The 21,512-nt window shown below is 41.3% G+C and overlaps 1 protein-coding gene across 2 annotated transcripts in view; it reads left to right on the top strand.

Moving 5' to 3' along the window:
- The window catches only part of MPPED2 (metallophosphoesterase domain containing 2), a 191,940-nt gene extending 170,890 nt beyond the window's left edge, over positions 1-21,050 (top strand). For both annotated transcript variants that reach the window (XM_030200684.1, XM_030200685.1), the window contains exons 5-7: positions 9,874-9,989; positions 13,827-13,940; positions 20,492-21,050. In XM_030200684.1, the coding sequence (XP_030056544.1) occupies positions 9,874-9,989; positions 13,827-13,940; positions 20,492-20,610 (349 nt within the window). In that variant the 3' untranslated portion in view covers positions 20,611-21,050. The remainder of the gene's footprint in view (positions 1-9,873; positions 9,990-13,826; positions 13,941-20,491) is intronic.
- Positions 21,051-21,512: the final 462 nt, after the last annotated feature.

Raw genomic sequence — 21,512 nt, forward strand, 5'->3', positions numbered from 1 at the left:
TAGCTTACTTTATTTGCAATATACACAGTGGTGATTTTAGATGTTTTTCGCTGTGTACACAATGGTGCTCTTAGATGTTATTTGCAGTGTGCTCATTGACGCTTTTAGATGTTACTTGCAGTGTGTGTGTTGGTGCTTTTAGATGTTATTTGTAGTTTGCTCGTTGGTGCTCTTAGATGTTATTTGCAATGTGCTCATTGATTCTTTTAGCCTGCATTATTTTCAGTTCACACAGTGTTGATTTTAGTTTACTTTATTTGCAGTATACACACTGGTGCTTTTAGATGTTATTTACAGTTTACACAGTGGTGCTTTCAGATGTTTTTTTGCAGTGTGCTCATTGGTGCTTTTAGATATTATTTGCAGTGTGCTCATTTGGGGCTTTTAGATGTAATTTGCAGTTTACTCAATGGCGCGTTTAGATTTTATTTGCAGTTTAATCGTTGGTTCTTTTAGATGTTACTTGCAGTGTGCTCATTGCTGCTTTTACATTGCATTATTAACTCAGGCATTCGGCACACACTCAGACACCCTCTCATATCCCATCGACCACACTGCGAGGCCATATGTTTGTTAAAGTTGGATTTATTTGGCCGCAGCCAGGCACATCAAACATTGCAATTTCAACAACAATACATAACATAATACAATAACCCTTATGCTAATATTTCTACTCGGGTACACAGCTTCCACACGTAGATGCCTATTCTGTGCCACAAGTTGGGCCGTCCCAAGCCCCTGTGGCTCCACTGTGGTGTCTCTCATAGCACACGTTGTCACTTGGTGCCTCCCGTTGAAAGAGGCACTTACCATCTTTTACAAGCCGACGCTCTAGGCCTCCCGGCCGTCGAAACCAGGAGACAAGCTATGTCCACGTTGCTTCCTGTTTATAAGGCTGCTAACATGCAAGCCTAACTTTGCATAAACTTGTAACTTCTTAAACAACTGTTTTTGCACACGTAATTACCACAACACTTGTAAGTGTAAGCTGCTAAGCTGCTGTGTACCCATTGCTGTCCCTGCGTAAAATTGTAGCCTGACGCCTTGCTGTGACACGTTAGCCCTCGCAAGTGGGTGGGTGGGCAGGCAGGTCAGCGCTGCTCTTCTCCTGCCTCCTAATTTGAAAATGATTTCCCTGTGTCCTTCCTGTCCCTCACCCCTGCTCCTTCTCTCTTCCTCCTCCCCTTCTTATCCCTTCCTTACCTTGTTAACCCTTTGTTGTCCTCTCTGCTCCTACCTATACTCACTAGCTGGCCCATCCCACCCTTTACCCTCCCTTTCTCCTCTGTCTTCGCCGGCTTCAGCCCGGTTGTGTGCGGCCCCCCTTAATGGGTGAGCCTATTTCTTTTCACAGTGTTTCTTTTAGTTTACATTATTTCAGTGTACACAGGTGTACTTTTGGATGTTTTTTTGCAGTGTGCATAGTGGTGCTTGTATTATTTGCAGTGTGCTTATTGGTGCTTTTAGATTTTATTTGCAGTGTACACAGTGTTGCTTTTAGCTTATATTATTTGTAGTGTACACAATGGTACTCCTAGTCTTCTTTTTTTGCAGTGTACAGCAGTGGCTGTTTTAGCCTGCTTTATTTGCAGTATGCAGTGGTGCATTTTAGCCCGTGTATATTGAAGCCAGTTTTCAAAGAGTAGGTCATATTGTTGTTCCCATTTTATAACTAGCAGCTATAGAGGAAGTACTTCACACAAGAACACTTAAGACTGTTAGTCCAAGCTCTAATCCTAACTAAACTAGACTACTGCAACATAATTTACTTAAGATGCCCAAAGAACCTACCTACTATGCAAACTACAAACTGCAGAAAACACGGCCATAAGGCTCATCTGTGGCTTGAAAACGTTCAACAAGGGCTCCCACTTATATATACAGTCCCACTGGTTACCCATAGAAGGAAAGATCACTTTCAAACTTTGCTGGCTTATCTTTAAAATCATACAAAGTTTCACCCCACCATACTTGGTACCTTTAATCACATTTCCGAATTCGGGTCATGGAATAAGAGGCTTGCTCAAACTCTCATTCCTGTCTTTCAAGGGATTCCACCTCGAGAGTCTTCTCAAGCCTCTTCCCCTATCAAGCAACCAAAATATAAGAAAATAAGAACATAAGAGTAGCCATACTGGGCCAGACCAATGGTCCATTTAGCCCAGTATCCTGTTTCCAATAGTGGCTAAGCCAGGTCACAAGTATGTGGCAGAAACCCAAATCATAGCAAAATTCCATGCAAGGGCAAGCACCTGCTTCCCCATGTCTGTCTCAATAGCAGACTATGGACTTTTCATCCAGGAACTCATGTAAACCTTATTTGAACCCAGATACACTAACCGTTGTTACCACATCCTGCAACGAAGAGTTCCAGAGCTTAATTATTCATTGAGTGAAACTATTTGTTTTAAAAGTATTTTCATGTAACTTTCTTGAGTGTCCCCTAGTTTTTGTGCTTTTAGAATGAGTAAAACATTGATTTACTTCTACTCGTTGTACATCACTCAGGATTTTGTAGACCTCAATCATATCTCCCCTCAACCATCTCTTTTCCAAGCTGAAGAGTCCTAACCTCTTTAGTGTTTCCTTATATGAGAGGAGTTCCATCCCAACTTTATCATTTTGGTTGGACTTCTTTGAACCTTTTCTAATTCCACTATTTTTTTTTATTTATTGGGATTTATTAACCACCTTTATGAAGAGATTCACCCATGGCGGTGTACAGCAGGTACAGTTTAACATAAAACTTAAAATTTTGTTAACAGCATAACAATAGTAAAATAACCAAAAATAAACATAAATACAATAAATAAGGTAAACTTGAAAAAAGTAGATTGAACCCTAATAATAGAACTAGCATAATACTAATGATACACCTAATAAGCATGCATTAGAACATTCAACTAACATAGATATGACGCTAAAGAATTTCTACAATATGGCTTACCATATATCTTTTTTGAGATACGGCGACCAGAACTGAACGCACTACTCAAGGTGAGGTCGCACTATGGAGTGATACAGAGGCGTTATTGCATTTTCGGTCTTATTCACCATCCTTTTCCTAATAATTCCTAGCATTCTGTTTGCTTTTTTGGCCGCCGCCACACACTGAGCAGAAGATTTCAGTGTACTATCTACAACAACACCTAGATCTTTTTATTGAGTGGTGACCCCCAAGGTGGGGATATGGAAATCCTTGCCTATATCTATGTTTAATATTCACTTCTATGATCAGTTCCATAAGGCCATAAAATCTGTACTATTTAAGAAGCACTTACTGACACAATCTTACTAAAGAATCCGCCGACACATATACCCTATGACTATTTATTGCACCTAGATTTCTGCATGGAAATCAAAGCGTATTCTATAACAATGTGCATAACTTTATTAGTTAACAAGCTAATCAGCAATGATAATTGGATGTTAACAAGCAATTATCAGCACTAATTGGCATTAATTAGAATTTATGTGTACTACTTGCTAAGAGTATTCTGTAACGTGGTGCGCGTGAATTCTAAGTTGCATAATTGAATAGGGGGCTTGGGGCGTTTCGAAAATCGAGATTTACACCAAGTAAAATGTGGCATAATATTCTAAATACCACATAGAAATGTAAGCCTATTCTATAAAATTTAGGTGACCTTTAGAGAATACTACTACTACTACTTATCATTTCTGTAGCGCTACAAGGCATATGCAGCGCTGTACACCATACACAAAAAGACAGGCCCCTTCTCAAAGAGCTTACAATCTAGATAAGACAGGCAGACAGGCAGAACAATAAAAGGGTATGGGAATAAAGAGGTGAGGATAAAAGGACAGGGCAAGTGAGCAGTGGTTAGGAGTCAAATGCACTGGTAAAGAGGTGGGCTTTAAGTTTGGACTTGAAAACGGCCAAAGAGGGGTCTAGACGTACAAGCTTGGGAAGTTTATTCCAGGCGTGAGGTGCAGCAGAATAAGCCTAGGTGTGTTTTTTTTTCACGTGGAATTTTCAGGCGCCATATATAGAATCTAACCCATAATGACCAGACCTATATAGGCCAGACTCAGAACTTCAGTTAACATCATAAGACCTCTCTGTGTTAGCCTTTATTTCACAATGTAATCAATGTTTGTTGCTATGTCACCTTTTTGCTTACCATGTAATAATGCTTACTGGGTACGTATGTATTAGTATTTAATAAGTTAGGAATCACCCAAGTTTTATTAGCTTTTTTTCACTATGGGGTCCTTTTACTAAGCCATGTAGGCGCCTACGTGCACCCAATGCGCGTCAATTTGGAGTTACCGCCCGGCTACCACATAGCCCATGCAGTAATTTAATTTTTGACACCAGTCCGCTACGCATACCAAAAAATATATATTTCTTTCTGGCATTCGGCAAAAATTGGGCGGTAACTCCGACTTGATGTATGTAGGCAATTAGCGCACGGTTAATGCGAGAGACCTTACCGCTAAGTCAATGACTGACCAATGACTTAGCGCCAATTTTTATTTTGACACACGCCCATTTTCGGCAAAAATTTTAAAAAGACCTTTTTTACAGGTGCACTGAAAAATGGTTCTGCGTGTGCCCAAAATGCGCGCCTACACTAGCGCAGCCCATTTTTTTCAGCACACCTTAGTAAAAGGACCCCTATGTAAAAATGCTTACTATGTAACTATGTACTGTGTTAAATATGTAACAGTCATCCCAGTATACTACTGCTGGCCTTTTATACTGTAATTTGCACCAAACCTTTTGAGGTGTGAGCAGAATATAAGCTCCTGATAACTTAAAGAGCATGTATGCTAAAAGCGTCCATGTACCCTACTCCTAATTGTGTGGTCAGCCAGAAAAAAGTAGACTAGTACACATACTTTTGGCAATGTTATGCACATGCTCCGTTTTATTCCTCAGTCTGAAAATGCTTTTTAAACCCAGTTGAAAGTACATGGCAGTACTATGAAAACTCACACATACTTTTAGAAAGGCAGAGGAGAGCAATTTTCGGCTAAACCATGTTCTCTGGTAAATGGCTTTAAAAATTCTGCTCATTGAACTTTACAGTGTATGTTGGAATTAATGGCTAAGAAAACATGAGAGCGTTCCCAAGCCACAGGTCAATAACCTTTGTGAAAGGAAATGCTGGGTGGTCCAGAATGTATCTCCCTCGAAATGGGGTTGTTTTACTGTGAAATAATTACCACGTTCCAATTCATGGTCAATGAAAAAACCTATTACTGGAACTGTGGGGCTTTACATGTGAAACCTTTTTTCTTTATCATTTAACTGACTCATGTTAAATGGCTAAAAAATTATGAATAAGAAAATATTTCCAGATGTTGCATCCTGTGGCAGAGCAACAGACACTTTAGATTAATAGGAATAGCAGCTGAGTGTTTGGAGCAGGGGGCTGAGAACCAGGGAACATAAGAAAAGCCATTCTGTGAAAGACCAAGGTCCATCAAGCCCGGCATCCCGTCTCCAACAGTGGCCAGCCTGGGTCTCAAGTACCTGGCAGACCCCAAAAGCAGATCTGTTTCTCATTGCACATGTCCAGGGGTGAGTAACGAATCTCCCAAATCTACCTGGCTAATAATTTTTTATGGACTTTTCTTCCAGGAACTTGGCCAAACCTATTTTGAAACTCACTAAGGGGCTCTTTTGCTAAGCTGTGATAAGTTCTAGCACATGCTTTCCGCGCTCAGAAGTCCTGCGATAAGTTCTAAATCGGCATGCATTAACGTGCAGTAAAAAATATTTTTACATTTTTGTTGGAGTGGGCTTGCCTGGGGGTGGAGAGTAGGCATTCCTGTGCTAATCAGTTAGCACATCTGTATTAGTTAGCGCAGAATTACCATGTGAACTCTGACTGCCTACAAAATAGGTATTGGTAACTGCTCACGCAGTAATTTTTTTAATGGCTGTGTTCTAATGGCAACATTAGTGCATTTCCGATAAAAGAAAAAAATAGAAAATTGGTCATTTTCTGGCTGTGGTAAAAATATACTCAGTTTGCAGAAAACATCTGCATAAGGGCTTGCTAAGGCCACATTTTACTGCAGCTTAATAAAAGGATCCCTATGCTAGTAATCTTGATCACATCCTCTATCAAAAGATTTCACAGCTTTCTACAATATGTTTTCAGACTCTGGCCACAAATTCAGGGTGTGTTCCTCTTGTCATTTTAACCAGGGCCACCGAGAGACTGAACTGGGCCTGGGGCAAGGCTGCCACCGCCTCCCACGGATCACTGTCGCCCCCGCCACAATCATCGCCTCTACCTCCCCCCCCCTCCTGATCACTGTCAACATGCCTTGTTGGCTGGAGGGGATCCCAAGGCCCCATCAGCAGAAGACGTCTTTCTCCAGCGCTGTTCTTCTGCCGATTGCCTGCCCCTGTGGCTGCTTATTCTTTCAGGGCATGCTCGGTTTCAAAACCAAGCATGCGCCCTGAGAGGAAAAGCCGCCGCTCAGCTGGGCAGCAGTGCTGGAGTTGCTCCTCCAGGTCCTCTCCAGCCGCCAAGGGGAGCCGGGCTGCGGTGCCAGAGTTTTTTGTCTCCTGCTCCTGTCGGGACGCGATCACTCGGGTCCCAGCAGGAGAGAGAGAGACCCAGGCGCCGGGACCCCTTTGGAGACCTGGGCCCACGGAATTTTACCCCCTTGCCCCCCCCCTCGGCGGCCCTGATTTTAACAACTTTGAATAATTTTATGTCATCCATCAAATTAATCACCTCACTTGCCACTTCTCTCTCCAGCTCATTTATGAATATGTTAAACAGCACTGGTCTTGCTCCTAGAACAGACCTTTAGGACGCTCCATTACCGACCCTTTCCATGTGGATAACGGTCCATTTAGCCCTAGTCTGTTTTCTGCTTTTTAGCCAGTTTGCAATCCACAAAAAGGCATTTCCTCCCACTGATACTCGTGACCTTTGGCAAGTTCCTTCACCCTCCATTGCATCAGGTATAACCTTAAGGACTAGATTTAGTAAAGGGCACTAGTGCACATTATTTAGGGCAGGTCACATTATGTGCAATGGGATCTTTTCACTACTAATGTGAGTTAGCACTGAAATGCACATGAATAAATCTGGATCTTAGATTGTAAGTTAAAGGACAGAAAATTCCCTACTGTATCTTAATTCTCACTCATCTTGAGCTAATTCTCAAATAACTAAGAAACAGTACCTATATGTGACAGTGGCCCATTCCAGTAAAGAAAGATTGTTTGACACTGTGTATTTTTTCAGAATTCTTAGAAAACTTCTCCTTTCCCCCACTTATAAAAAGTGATAGGTTGGTTTCCCAATGAATATTCATCCATAAGGATTTTCCATGCCATTGTCCAGGCAGGTAGAAATGTACCTTTATTCCTCTTCCTTAGTGGCAAGTTACATAAGTGCATAAGTAATGTCACACTGGGAAAAGACCAAGGGTCCATCGAGCCCAGCATCTTGTCCATGACAGCGGCCAATCCAGGCCAAGGGCACCTGGCGAGCTTCCCAAACGTACAAACATTCTATACATGTTATTCCTGGAATTTTGGATTTTTCCCAAGTCCATTTAGTAGTGGTTTATGGACTTGTCCTTTAGGAAACCGTCTAACCCCTTTTTAAACTCTGCCAAGCTAACCGCCTTCACCACGTTCTCCAGCAACGAATTCCAGAGTTTAATTACGTTTAAAAACTTTCTCCAATTTGTTTAAAATTTACTACACTGTAGTTTCATCGCATGCCCCCTAGTCCTAGTATTTTTGGAAAGCGTGAACAGACGCTTCACATCCACCTGTTCCACTCCACTCATTATTTTATATACCTCTATCATGTCTCCCCTCAGCCGTCTCTTCTCCAAGCTGAAAAGCCCTAGCCTCCTTAGTCTTTCTTCATAGGGAACTCGTCCCATCCCCGCTATCATTTTAGTCGCCCTTCGCTGCGCCCAGGCCAGAGAAAATCATATCCAGGTACCTGCCAAGACCATTGCATTTTACATAGGGAAAATGTGTGTTACCTCATGTCACCTGTTACTGATGGTAAACACCCCTTGTGTTTATAAGGCTCTAATTTGATGCTATGACACTGGAGAGTTCTATATTCTCAGACATTGGGAGGGGGGGAGGAGGGGGAAGAAGTCGTCATTTCTCTGCTGAAGGAAAGAATAGTAGCAGCACAAACCTATGGACTACCTTTCACATTTCTCCCTGCTACACAAATCACAATCAAGTTTCAGACCATGCTATAGCACCGAGACTGTCTTACTACCCTAGTATCAAATCTCAGAAAAGAGATTAGCATAGGGTCTAAGATCTTAATAATGCAGTTCAATATGTCTAGCTCATTCGATGTAATAGATCATAATATCTTACTAGACAACTTTGGCATATGTGGCACAGTCCACAAATGGTTTCAAGGATTCCTGAAATGAAGATCTTACAAAGTGAAAAGAAACCGAACTGTGGCATCCCTCAGGGCTCTCCACTATTGTCCATACTGTTTAATGTAATGATGTCACCACTAGGTAACAGATTAGAAACAGCAGGATTCAAAAAGAACATTCAAGACATCTTACAAAAGGCAAAACTTGGCTTAAATTTGATGGAAATCTGGGCTTCAGAATCCAAACTAAAGCTAAATAAAGAAAAAGCTAAATTCATGGTCATTACCAACCTATTTGACCAAAACCTCTACAACAGTTTCACAATTGACATCACTTCATTCCCCATTGACAATAATCTGAAACTTCTAAGTATAATTATAGACAAACATTTAACATTTGATTCTCAAGTTTCCTTGGTAATCACAAAATCTTTCAGGTCTCTCTGGAAGCTAGAAAGGATCAGACCCTATTTCTCATCAGAAACATTCAGACTATTGGTACAATCATTAGCATTATCCCAGTTTGATTATTGTAATGCCATATATGCTGGCTGTAAGGAGTACGTGTTGAAAATACTTCAGACAGCTCAAAACACTGCAGCCAGGTTCATGTACAAAATCTCTTGTTTTGAAAGTGCCTCCCCTTTATTAATCAAATTACACTGGCTTTCCATCAAAGTGAGAATCACCTTCAAATTATGTACCTTTATCTTTCAAATCCTAAATGGCACAGCTCCAGACTATGTGGTACCATTAATAAACTTACCTCACAGAAACGCTAAATATGAGGCAAGAAACTATCTCGGACTACACCTCCCAAATTGCAAAAAAGGGATCTACAAAACTGTCCACTCTGCACATTTCACTTACCTACAGTAGGAACCAAATGATGGAACTCCTTACCACCCAAAATAAGAAATATACAGGAATATACTAGATTCCTCAAAATCCTCAAATTGTGCCTATTGAAAAAGCAACCATATCTCAAACAACAAATTATTACCTGAATTGGTTATTACTCAGTTTACCATTAACCTTCTCTTTCCTTCATGTACAATTTCTCATTCGTAATAGATTTTCTAAATATTAAACATCCATAGGATCCCAGTACATTTATGATACTGTATTGTAAAATTGGATTCTTACAACAAATTACCAAATTACTTTCTTATGCATTATTCTTTGTTATGTGTCCTGTACTGTTTATTGTAAGCCATATTGAACTCAAACTTGTTTGGGATAATGTGGGATATAAATGTCGCAAATAAATAAATAAATCCCAGGCAAAGTGTGTCTTTAATATTCTGCTAAGTATCCAGTTCTGCTTTTGGAAACTCCTTCCGGGTATTTGACACTTCACATCTATAATCTTGATTTTACATTTCTTTTTAATCATTGACACTTGCGTTATACAGATGACACTAAAAATTATCCATGTGAATTACGAAATTAAATTGGGTGCAGAGAGAGTATCAAATTGACAAGAGGTTTTCTTCTGTTTTTATTCCAGGACACCCTGGTTTAATGGATGGGGCTTTAACCTCCCCAGAGGTCAGTCCTTACTAGACAAGTGGAACCTGATCCCTGAGGGTATCGATTTGCTAATGACACATGGACCACCTCTCGGTACGTAAAGTCAAGACTGCAGTGTTGTGAGTGGAAAGAGGTTGAAAAGCTTGCTGTAAGGGAACACAGTCTCATTTCCATCTCACACTGAACTATGAAGAAAATAAGATTGCTACGTTGTAAGATTAAACTCTGTACCTCTACAGAGCTCCCAGGTGTTCTGTAAATTAAATTTTCTGATTTAATGGAGCCAAGGATAATTGGATAATATGTACAGCAGTTTAGCAGCCTTTTGAACTTGATAATTTATTTTGTTAATGGAACTTCTCTGACAGGCAAAAATGGTTATTCCAAAGGGTTTATAATTTTCAGTGATTTAGTAAGCGTTCAGCTTTTTACTGATACCAGGTTCCTTCAGCACTGGATCCTTCAAGCACAAGAAAATTTGCTGATTCAGGCTTTTCTTTTTTTTTTGTCATAAAATGCGCTACACGAGGGCCATATATATCCTATGGATTTTAGCCCTAGGCACCAAATAAAAAATAAGCCCTTCAAAATAAGCCTCTCATTAATCAACGATTTTCGGCTGCAGGCTGGAAACTGCTAGTTTAGTGGTTAAATCTGCCATCTGCAGCGTAGAAACTCACCTGTGAATGAATTGATCAGAATGAAATTTGGGAGGAAGAGGTGGAAAGGATGACCATGGGCCTGGCATCTGCTCTACTGAAAGTGACCTTGACTTATGCTGAATAACAAAATAATATCAAGATGTTGAAAAATACTACAATTTCATGTCTATGCATGGCTGATTTTCTCTTCTTTAACAGTATTATGAATTTATTTATTTATTACATTTGCTCACGTGCTTCTCTATACAAAATATGAAGCATGTTACAATCGTCAAAAATAAAATACACATAAAAGAAAGTATAAACCCCCTCCTCAAAAGACACCAACCTAACTACCCCAACTAAAACATCAAGTAGACCCCAGATATTACCTTACAGTTCAGTCTAAGTCACATGTCAAGCAACCAGCTCTACCCCAAAGACTTTCACAAATAGCCATGCCTTCAAGATCTTACAAAATTAGAAGTAATCTTTTTCAAATCAGATATGCAAGGAAAGGGTATTCCATAGTGTGGGCCTCACAAATTCAAATGCCTGTTGGCGAGAGCACTGTAATTTCACCCTAGCCACCAAGGACAAATAGTTCTCTTAATGGAAGATAAAGAGAACAGTTTCTCACTAAGGGCCCTGCTTACTAAGGTGCACTAGCATTTTTAGCGTGTTCACAAAATTAGCACGCACCAACTGTGTAGGCACCCATAGAAATATTGTGGGCGCCTACATGGTTAGCGTGCGCTAATGGTTCTTTCATATTAAAAGCACTAACGCGCCTGTAGCACGGCTTAGTAAACGGGGCCCTAAGATATTTGGGACAGCCCGGATGCACTGCCCTATGTATCAAGCACAGCCATTCATGGAACATGAATTTCAACCGGAAACCACGAAGAAGCTACAGTAAAATGGTCACATGGTCCCTATGTAATTTCTGCCATGTCCGGACTAGTTGTAGCCTCTGTAAATCTTTCTTTGGTAAACCACATGGAGACTACTGCTACAGCCCAGGCACGAAGTAACAAAAACACGAATCAATGAAGCTAAGTCATTGCTAGCAAGAAATCCCATATCCACCTTATCACACCTAGAACCGCAAGCAAAACCCAAGTTACTCTAGCAGTAAGACCCAAGAAGATGAGCTCATCATCCAGAAACATCATGAAGAGCAAACAGACCTACTACATGAAAGATGGTAACCCCAATAATAGGACCAAGGTTGTACTGCACCTCTCTGTTTCTAATGGGATTCAGTTTTAAGTGGTTATCCTCTGACCACCTCACTACTATTCCAGCTAAACACTTAGCTATTGCAAAAGCCTGATCATTCCCGACTACCATCCTAGGCTGAATATCATCCACAAATATGTTCCAAGCTCAAGTATAAATTAAACACAAGTAGGGATAAGATAGAATTCTGAGGAGGTCAGGAAAGTAACGTCCAGCATTTACAACTGACACCCTTGGCATTTCAGGAATAATAACCCCTCAGGAGTGGAAGAATAGCCTAGTGATTAGAGCACCAGGCTGGCAACCAACCAAGCCAGGTTCAAATCCAACTTAAAAAAAATAAATAATAATAATATTAATAAAAAATATATATATATATATCAAATTATCAAAAATAAGGAGGGCAATAGCACCCCAGTACACAGATGTGCACCCCAATACCTGAAAATAAGTATTGTTCTTTCACAGTACGAAATGGGGGCCTGGGCTTCTTCACCTTCCAAAAAGGATCTAGTTTTATTTTAACAATTTATACATTGCCTATTACCTAGGCCAGTGGGTTTTTTTTGTTACATTTGTACCCCTCGCTTTCCCACTCATGGCAGGCGCAATGCAGCTTACATGGGGCAATGGAGGGTTAAGTGACTTGCCCAGAGTCACAAGGAGCTGCCTGTGCCTGAAGTGGGAATTGAACTCAGTTTCTCAGTTCCCCAGGACCAAAGTCCACCACCCTAACCACTAGGCCACTCCTCCACTCAAACCTGGCCCTGGAGGCACCCCAGCCAGTCAGGTTTTCAGGATACCCACAAAGAATATTCATGAGAGAGCTTTGCCTACACTGCATGCAAATCTATGATAAATCTGAAAAAGAACTATGATGTATCATAGATTTGCATGCAGTGTATGCAAATCTCTCTCATGAATATTCTTTGTGGGTATCCTGAAAACCTGACTGGCTGGGGTGCCTCCAGGGCCAGGTTTGGGAACCAGTGGCCTTGGTAATAGGCGATGTATAAATTGTTAAAATAAAACTAGATTCTTTTTGGAAGGTGAAGAAGCCCAGGCCCCCATTTCGTACTGTGAAAGAACAATATTGGGGTGCACATGCGTGCACTGGGGTGCTATTGTCCTCCTCGTGCACTGCTCTTTGATTGAACTTGTAAGGGTTTGCAAAGCTTAGTAATTGGTATGGATGTGCAAACTGGTTAGGCCACATGGTCTTTAAGCTGTCATTTTTCTGTGTCTCTAAGAAGGTTACAGAAAGCTAAACACTTTTCCACTGAGCACCTTTCATAATAAAACCCTTTAAGCTTTCTTAAAGAAGTGCTGTTGCTTTAGCTCATTTCCCTGTGCTGGGGCTCTCTGTCTCCTGAGATCGCCTAGACCCCCTACCATCTGATGAATACTACTCCAGACCTTAATTATCCCACAGCTGACTTTTCTGATAATTAATGGCCCTCTTTATGGATTTCCTACATTAACAGTAGGACTAAGTGCCTTTTACTTTAAGGTACTCAATTATACCAGCAGCTTGCCGGGTGCTTATGAGCAACAGGACGACGGATTGACTGGTCTCTCTCCTGGGGCTTCGGCCCACTTGAGGCTGAGGCCAAGTGATTTCAGGGTAAGGCTAAATGTGTCAAACACTGGCCTGAGGAATAGCTGGGATGTTGTTACTCTTCTTGGCCAGCTCCTGGAACTAAAGGGCTGTTGAATAGCAGCAAAGAGCTAGAAAGCAAGTGGGAGAGGGGCTGAAAGTAATGAGAACCCTTACAGAAAGAGACACTCCGCACTTTCAGCTCATTTATTTAGAAGGTTCTCAACCCATACTTCAATAAATCTAATCACAGACAGAAAAATGCAAATTAAGAGAAGGGGAAGGCAGCGTGACACTGAAACACTTCTTCAAAGCAACTGTAGGCTTTTCTAAGAGGTTGAGATTAGAGCTAACATAATAAGCTTTCAGTGAATTATGGCTTCCTGAAAGTCTAAATGAAACTTTACCTGAATTGGGAAAATGACGTGCATTGATTGCATTTTGCTGCAGGATTTCGAGATTGGGTTCCAAAGGAGCTTCAGCGAGTTGGCTGTGTTGAGTTGTTGAACACTGTACAAAGGCGAGTTCGACCTAAACTGCACGTTTTTGGTGGAATTCATGAAGGTAAGAAAAAGGCAACTGAAAGACTTTGTCACAGGATGGAAATGTGTCAACAAAGCACGGTGAGGAATGAAATCTCTCCAATTAAAAACCAGATAACGAGAGAAACCTGTTTTCTAATGTTGATATGAAGATCAGGTTATTGACACAGTAGTGTCCAGACTAAAAGTTTAAACCTTTCATTGCCCACTTTCCTATTACTGCCACTTTGGCGTAGTCTTCCTCACCGTATTTCCAGTCTCCTCTGAACTAAAAATGGCTAGAGCGCACCGACTTCTGTGTTTGTAGAAATAAAACCTCATCAATGTTATTGATTAATATTAAATGGTAGCGTGATTAAGAGAAACCACATACTCAGATATGCAAATTGTTTGCAGGTCTTAAGTAGGTCCCTTTGGTCCTGCACTCCCCCCTTCATTGAGTTACACCTCTCTTGTTAAAATCAACCAGTTTAAACACCATTATCATATTATAATTATAATACAACATGTTCATACCTTACCCTTTCCCGAACCATTGCACAAACTTACTACTCAGCACTTGTGAGAAATGGAAAATTAGGATTTCAGATTTATCATGTTCAATAATGTAATCATTGAGAACATTAGAACAAAACACAGTAACCAAACAAATAAAGGAAGGAAATCTGGTACAAATGACCTTTTATTAAAGTAAATCACAAAGTATGTAAGGACTCACTCAGAACTTTACGTAGCTCAGCTCTAATCTGTCATTTTTCACCTGCAGCCAGAGAATAGTATAAAAGATTCTTTTTCCTAAAGTGCAGGCCAGTTTTTGCACTTATCCCGCTTTAACAGTAAATATTAATGCGCAAGGGCTATCGGGATGTGTCCAGCAGGTCACTTTAGGGTTTTGCACAGTTAGCATGGATGCACTTACAGCCTCCTCTTCAGGATGTGGTAAATGCACCAGTGCTAACTGTATAAGTGACCGTACATGGTTAGTACCATGCACTAACTGCGGTGTTCAGTCCACACCCCATTTCTGCCCCCTAACACAACGTGCAGTTAACGTGCTAACAGCATATGCTAATTTGTGCATTCTGGGGTCCTTTTACAAAGCTGTGGTAAAAAGTGGCCTGTGGTAGTGTGGGCGTGTCTTTTAGGTGTGCGCTAGGCCATTTTTTACCGTGGCTGGGAAAAAGGCTGTTTTTTAGTGGCTCGGGAAATTGGCGTGCGCTAATATTAAAACTAGCGTGCACCTATTTACGGCCTGAGCCCTTACTGCCACCCATTGACCTAGCGGTAAGGACTCACATGCTACCCACATGGTAACCATGCAGCGTGCGCCAACGTGGGTGCATTGCCGGTTACCGTTGGGAACGTCCCCGCAGTAGAAAATAGAAAATTATTTTCTACCGTGGGATTTGGCGTGTGCCAAACTCAAAATTACCGCTGGGCTCATGGGCTGCCCTGGTGGTAGTGCCGATTGGGTGCACGCTACCTGTGGGTTAACCCTCCCGTGCCTTTGAAAAAGGGCCCCTAACTGCTTAACATACGTTGGTTCAGTCAGCCTGTCAATCTGGACCTGCTCAGCTACATGACCTGCTGTATTGGGCATGTTATAATCTATTCATTAGTACATAAGTATTGCCATACTGGGAGAGACCAAGGGTCCATCAAGCCCAGCATCTTGTTTCCAACAGTGGCCAATCCAGGTCACAAATACCTGGCAAGATCCCAAAAAAGTACAAAACTTTCTATACTGCTTATCCCAGAAATAGTGGATTTTCCCCAAGTCCTTTTAATAATGGTCTATGGACTTTTTCTTTAGAAAGCCGTCCAAACCTTTTTTTAAACTCCACTGAGCTAACTGCCTTTACCACATTTTCTGGTAATGAATTCCAGAGTTTAATTACACGTTGAGCGAAGAAATTTACTACATTGTAACTTCATCGCTTGCTCCCTAGTCCTAGTATTTTTGGAAAGTATAAACAGACGCGTCACATCTACCCTTTCCACTCCACTCATTTTATAGACCTCTATCATATCTCCCCTCAGCCGCCTTTTCTCCAAGCTGAAGAGCCCTAGCCGCTTTAGCCTTTCCTCATAGGGAAGTTGTCCCATCCCCTTTATCATTTTCATCACCCTTCTCTGCACCTTTTCTAATTCCACTATATCTTTTTTGAGACGCGGCGACCAGAAGTGAACACAATATTCGAGGTGCGGTCGCAAACATGGAGCGATACAAAGGTATTATAACATCCTCATTTTTATTTTCCATTCCTTTCCTAATAATACCTAACATGATATCCTGCTCTTCTGTATTAAAACAGTTATTAAAAAAAACCCAATAATGCATAAACATACATCAATCACATGACAGTCTTCCTGATAGCAGGCTGGAGGGATACTGACTCCCTCAGTCATCCTGGCCCTGTAGAGAGACCCAACTACACTAGTCCTCTTCAATAATTAATGTTACTTCAAACTTCTTCTATCATAACAAAAAAAAGGAGGATTTGGATTTGGAGGGAAAAGCCTCAATAAGACTCCTTTCTTTATGGCACTGCCTTCTTGATCAAGGAGTTATCTTTATCATCATTGGCAAAAAAAACCTCCATCCTCCTTTAAACTTTATGTGAACGTTTTATACAAAATATCAACTTAGGTGAATTTCACAATAAACTTATCTGTGTATGCTGCTCGGTACTGTCCAAACGTCACGGCCGACTATGGCCAAAGTTTCGAACCTTCTTCAGGGTCCGTGTCGGATCATTTTCACTGATCTGGCATCCGGTGCTCAAATACTGCAGCTTTTCCTATAGAGAGACCACCATCTATTCCTGTATACGCTGATCTAAAGTAATACTACATAATTACAGAAAAATACCGACCGACCGTGACACTGAACACTCCAAAAACTTAACAGATCAGGCTAGTGAGTTCTCCTCCCCTGATTAACAGCACGTAGTATCTGTCACCTTTTTGCAAACATCCTGAAAGCATTTTCCCTATGGCAGGCACATACGTGACGCATCTGCTCCCTCCAGCTACTGGAAGGCCTTTATCCTATTGCAAATTTCTAACAGGTGTGAGCACAGTTACCTGGTCCAATATTTTAGAAACATATGTAAAATGCTGTTATTTACATGAGGATGTCTTTTTTTTTTTTTTTTTTTACTCTTTTTATTGAAAAGATTTCCTTGTGTTTATAACTTGCAATTTAACAATATAACAGAACAAAATAACAACAAAAAAGCATCCGTTGCATCTTCACAGACTGCTCATTTAAAGTCTAAGAAGATCTAAAAAAATAATAATAAAGGTAACAATAAAAGGTAATCAGTGCAGTTAAGTTGTATTGGCCTGAGCCCAACTAACTCCCTAGCTGAAATAAACGACCTGAAATTTACCCTAGGTTTATCTGATCCCTGGCGCCTGTCTCGCCCCATGGAATGAGATTATACATTTTACTCCCCCCCCCCCCCCTCACACACAACAGTTTCTCCCGTATTGATTATTTCTTAATATCCTCAAACTTGCTTCCATGTGTATTTAATGCTGATATTCTTGGAAGATCTCTCTCTCTGACCCAGTAGCGTAGCCACAGGTGGGCCTGGCCCACCCACCTAGGGCTCAGGCCCACCTAACAGTAGCACACGTTTAGTGGTAGCTGTGGGATCCCAAGCTAGGCCAGCTGAAGACTTCCTTCAGATGGTAACGAAAACGCTACTCTCCATGATACCGGCACCTGCGTGTGTTCAGTTTTCAGCACATGCCTGCTGCAGACTGCCAAGGTGGAAAGAAGCGTTTTCCCACCAGCTGAGATATTTTTTGGTTGGTGGGGGGGGGGGGGGGGGAGAACAATTGGTGCCCACCCACTTCTTCCCTAGGCCCACCCAAAATCTGTTGTCTGGCTACGCCTCTGCTCTGACCACTCTCCCATTACTTTAACTCTGGACAACATTATTGCCTGTAACAACAAACCCCATGGAAGTTTAACGCTACTCTCTTTCAGGATATGGAATTTGTCAAATTAATGAGATCCAGAATAACTGATTTTTTAAATCTAAATCCTTTAAATGATATTAGAGCTAGTATCTGGTGGGATGCTATGAAAGCTAACATAAGGGGGTCACATAAAAAGCTAAACAGCTAGTAAAAATCGTGCACACAAAAGCATTTTACATGTCTATTGCACACGTGTAAATACCAATTTCAAAAAGCCACTTTGGGGACACGGAGATCCACACTGTGTAGAGATGCCAAAGACTTATGGTTTAGGATTGGCTTTGGCAGGTCTAAATCTACATGTATGTTCCCCATTTTAATGCACATGTATGGGGAAATATTTCCACGTCTGCTTTTACACCAGCTCAAGGTCATGTACACATTTCAGCCAAGGCTTTATATGAGAGATTAAGGGAGTCAAACTTCCAAAATGAAACCATGTTAAAATGTGGCCTCTTTACTGAACTGGCGGCAGTTAGGCAGGTAGGTTTGAAAAATGAGGCAGTTGCATGTGGAAATGATGAAATCACTACTTCCACATTTAAGCGCTGGCCCCCTCACATGGAAGTTGCTGGGTTCAGGCCATTCATTTCTTCAACATGTGTGTTTGGAAAGTGGCTGCTCCTGTTGCGCAGACATGTATTCCTGACTGTATTTTAAGAAAAGGCTCTGTGGTGGCAGTTCCTTTTGTGAAATATCAACGGAATTGATCGCATGCCAAGCTGGACATTTCAGTTCTGATCTCTATGTCCTGTGAAAATGGGCTCTCAAAATGCAATGCCATATGTTCAGAATTATTCAGGGGTTCTTTTACTAAGGTGCGCCGAACAATTGCCTGCGCTGGAGTAGAGGTGTGTATTAAACGCATGCAAGTCCATTTTTCAGCGCACTTGCAAAAAAAAAGGTCTTTTTCTATTTGTCTGAAAATGGACATGCGGCAAAATGAAAACTGGCGCGCATCCGTTTTGGGCCTGAGACCTTAGCACCACCCATTCACTTAGCGCTTAAGGTTTCACACGTTAACCGGGTGGTAATCATCAGCATGCGAACAATACCGATTTTTGGCTGGTTAGCGCTGCGCGCAAGCAAATAAAAATATATTTTCCAGCACGCGTACTAGACACACGAAAAAAATGAAATTATCGCCCGGGCCATGCGGTAGTTCCAAATTGATGCAAGTTGGGCATGCATAAGCGCCTAAGCGGCTTAGTAAAAGGGCCCCTCAGTGATTGGTAAATTGCTAGTACAGGCCTGGGGGGGTTAGCAGAAGCTACAGTTCCAAATTTTACGACTGTTTTTCAACTGTGTGTATTACACAGCACAGAAGTTATGAAAATTCAAAACTGATCAAGAAAAATCTGTATTAATGTTCTAGGAATCACACAGACATTAAGAGCAATACAATTGTTAAAGAGTGAAAGCACCGGGCAGAGGAGTTGAGCTGTGTGTGAGGATTCGTTTATGGGCCATCGCACATAGTGGTCCGATTTTTTGAGAGGGAGATTTTAAGGCATGTCCCCAGCCCTTCTGTGTCTGCCTCCTGGATCCACCCCCTGGCTCATCACAATTCCACGGCTGCGGTGCCAGCAAGCCACTTCCTCCTCCAGCAGCTGGAGATGCCTTAATAAAACATCATCTTCTACTGCCGTGGGGCCAGTCTCATGATAACATCTGTGAGATTTTGCAGCTCTTATCACAAGACTGGTCCTGCGGCAGCAGGAGATGACGTCTTATTAATGCATCTCCTGCTGCTGATGAAGGGGGAGGCTGCTGAGTAGGAGATTTTCGCTCCCCAGTGGAAGTGCAGGAGATACCCCACAAAGGGGTCCTTTTACTAAGGTGCGCTGAAAAATGGCCTGCACTGGTGTAGGCACATGTTTTGGACGCACTCAGATCTATTTTTCAGCGCAGCTGTAAAATATCCCTTTTTAAAATTTTGGCCGAAAACGAACGTGTGGCAAAATGAAAATTGGCAGGCATCCATTTTGGGTCTGAGACCTTACCGCCACCCATTGACTTAGTGGTAAGGTCTCACGTGTTAACCGGGCGGTAATGGTCTAAGTGCGTAGAATACCTTTTACTGCCTGGTTAGCGCCGCGCGCCAGAAAATAAAAATTATTTTCCAGTGCGCGTAGTGGACGCACGTAAGAAAATGAAATTACCGTGCAGGCCACGCTGTAGCCAGGCGTTAATTCCCAATTGACGTGCGTTGGCGCCTACGCGGCTTAGCAAAAGGGCCCCAAAAGTTGGAGTCTCCCGTTAAATGCTGGAGACTTGCCAAGTCTTCCCTTCTTACCCTGATGTAAGTTCTGCTTTTAACACTCCTTGCCCAGAAAATGGTGGGTTCCGTGGAAAATATTTTCACGGCTTCTATAGTGTTTCAATAAAGAACCCTTGTGTGTTCACCTCTGCCGGCTGCACAAAATGTTGTGAAGCAACTTGGGAAAACTTCTGCCTAATAAGAGGATTCCAGCTCTCAAATGTTTCTGCACAGCTTTGCTCTTAGTCAGTCTGTGTTTCTTGCTTGAGGTATCATGTTTGGCTTTTTGGTCTGGTAAATGTGAAACCCTCTTCCCACAGGATATGGCATCATGACAGACGGTTATACCACATACATCAATGCCTCAACCTGTACAGTCAGCTTCCAGCCTACCAATCCACCAATTATTTTTGACCTTCCGAATCCCCAAGGATCATGAAGCAGCAAGGTGCACTAGAAAAGGAGGGTTGGAAACTGCCATTTTTATAAATAATATCCACACGTTACTGTACTTGTTTACTTCCAGATACTGTGGAGTTTGGTCCTGAGGGTGTTTTTTTTTATTTTATTTTATTTTTTTTAACTTTTATTTGTAAATTTCTGGTACAAGCCTGAGAGGCTATTCTGGGATATGTCTCCTCTCTTTTAAATTGACCTAAGCATGGAATCCTTGTGAAATTCTACAATTAAATTTTTTGGTTTCCAATCAGATTCATCATTGTACATTTTCTGTGGTCTCAAAAGGATGACCCTACTTTCTCTTACAAAGTATAATACCTTATTTTAATATATGCCTAAAGCAAACAGGTAGCATCTTAAGGGCCCTGTTTACTAAGCCACGCTGTAGGCACGGTAGCGTTTTTAGTGCGCGCTAATGCTACAGGCATCCATATATTCCTATGGGTGTCTCTAATATTAGTGCATGCTCATTTTTAGTGCACGCTAAAAATGCTAGCGCACCTGATTAAACAGGGCCCTAAATCTCCTGAATTTGCACAACTTTATAATATTATTTGAATTTTAAGTTTGGGGGTAAATTGTTTCTTATTTTTGTAAAGTCAGTGTTGTCCTTATACATTGCAATTCTTTATAAGAGTGAACCCCTGGGTTTATTTGTTGTTGTTTTTTTTTTTTTCTTTTTGTAAGTTGGACTAGATTTGCTACCTACATTTTATCTGTAATGATCCTTTATTTTTGTTTAAATTATTTTTTACATGAAATGTTATTGAGCTGCAAACTGTAAAGAGCAGGTATTTCATGCCGTTAAACGTGTAAATGCAAACTCCTTTTAAATATGGATTTATAAATGTGTATATAGATGTATTTTTTGCGCAGTACGGC

Source organism: Microcaecilia unicolor, chromosome 4, assembly GCF_901765095.1.
Source record: "Microcaecilia unicolor chromosome 4, aMicUni1.1, whole genome shotgun sequence".
NCBI lineage: Eukaryota > Metazoa > Chordata > Amphibia > Gymnophiona > Siphonopidae > Microcaecilia > Microcaecilia unicolor.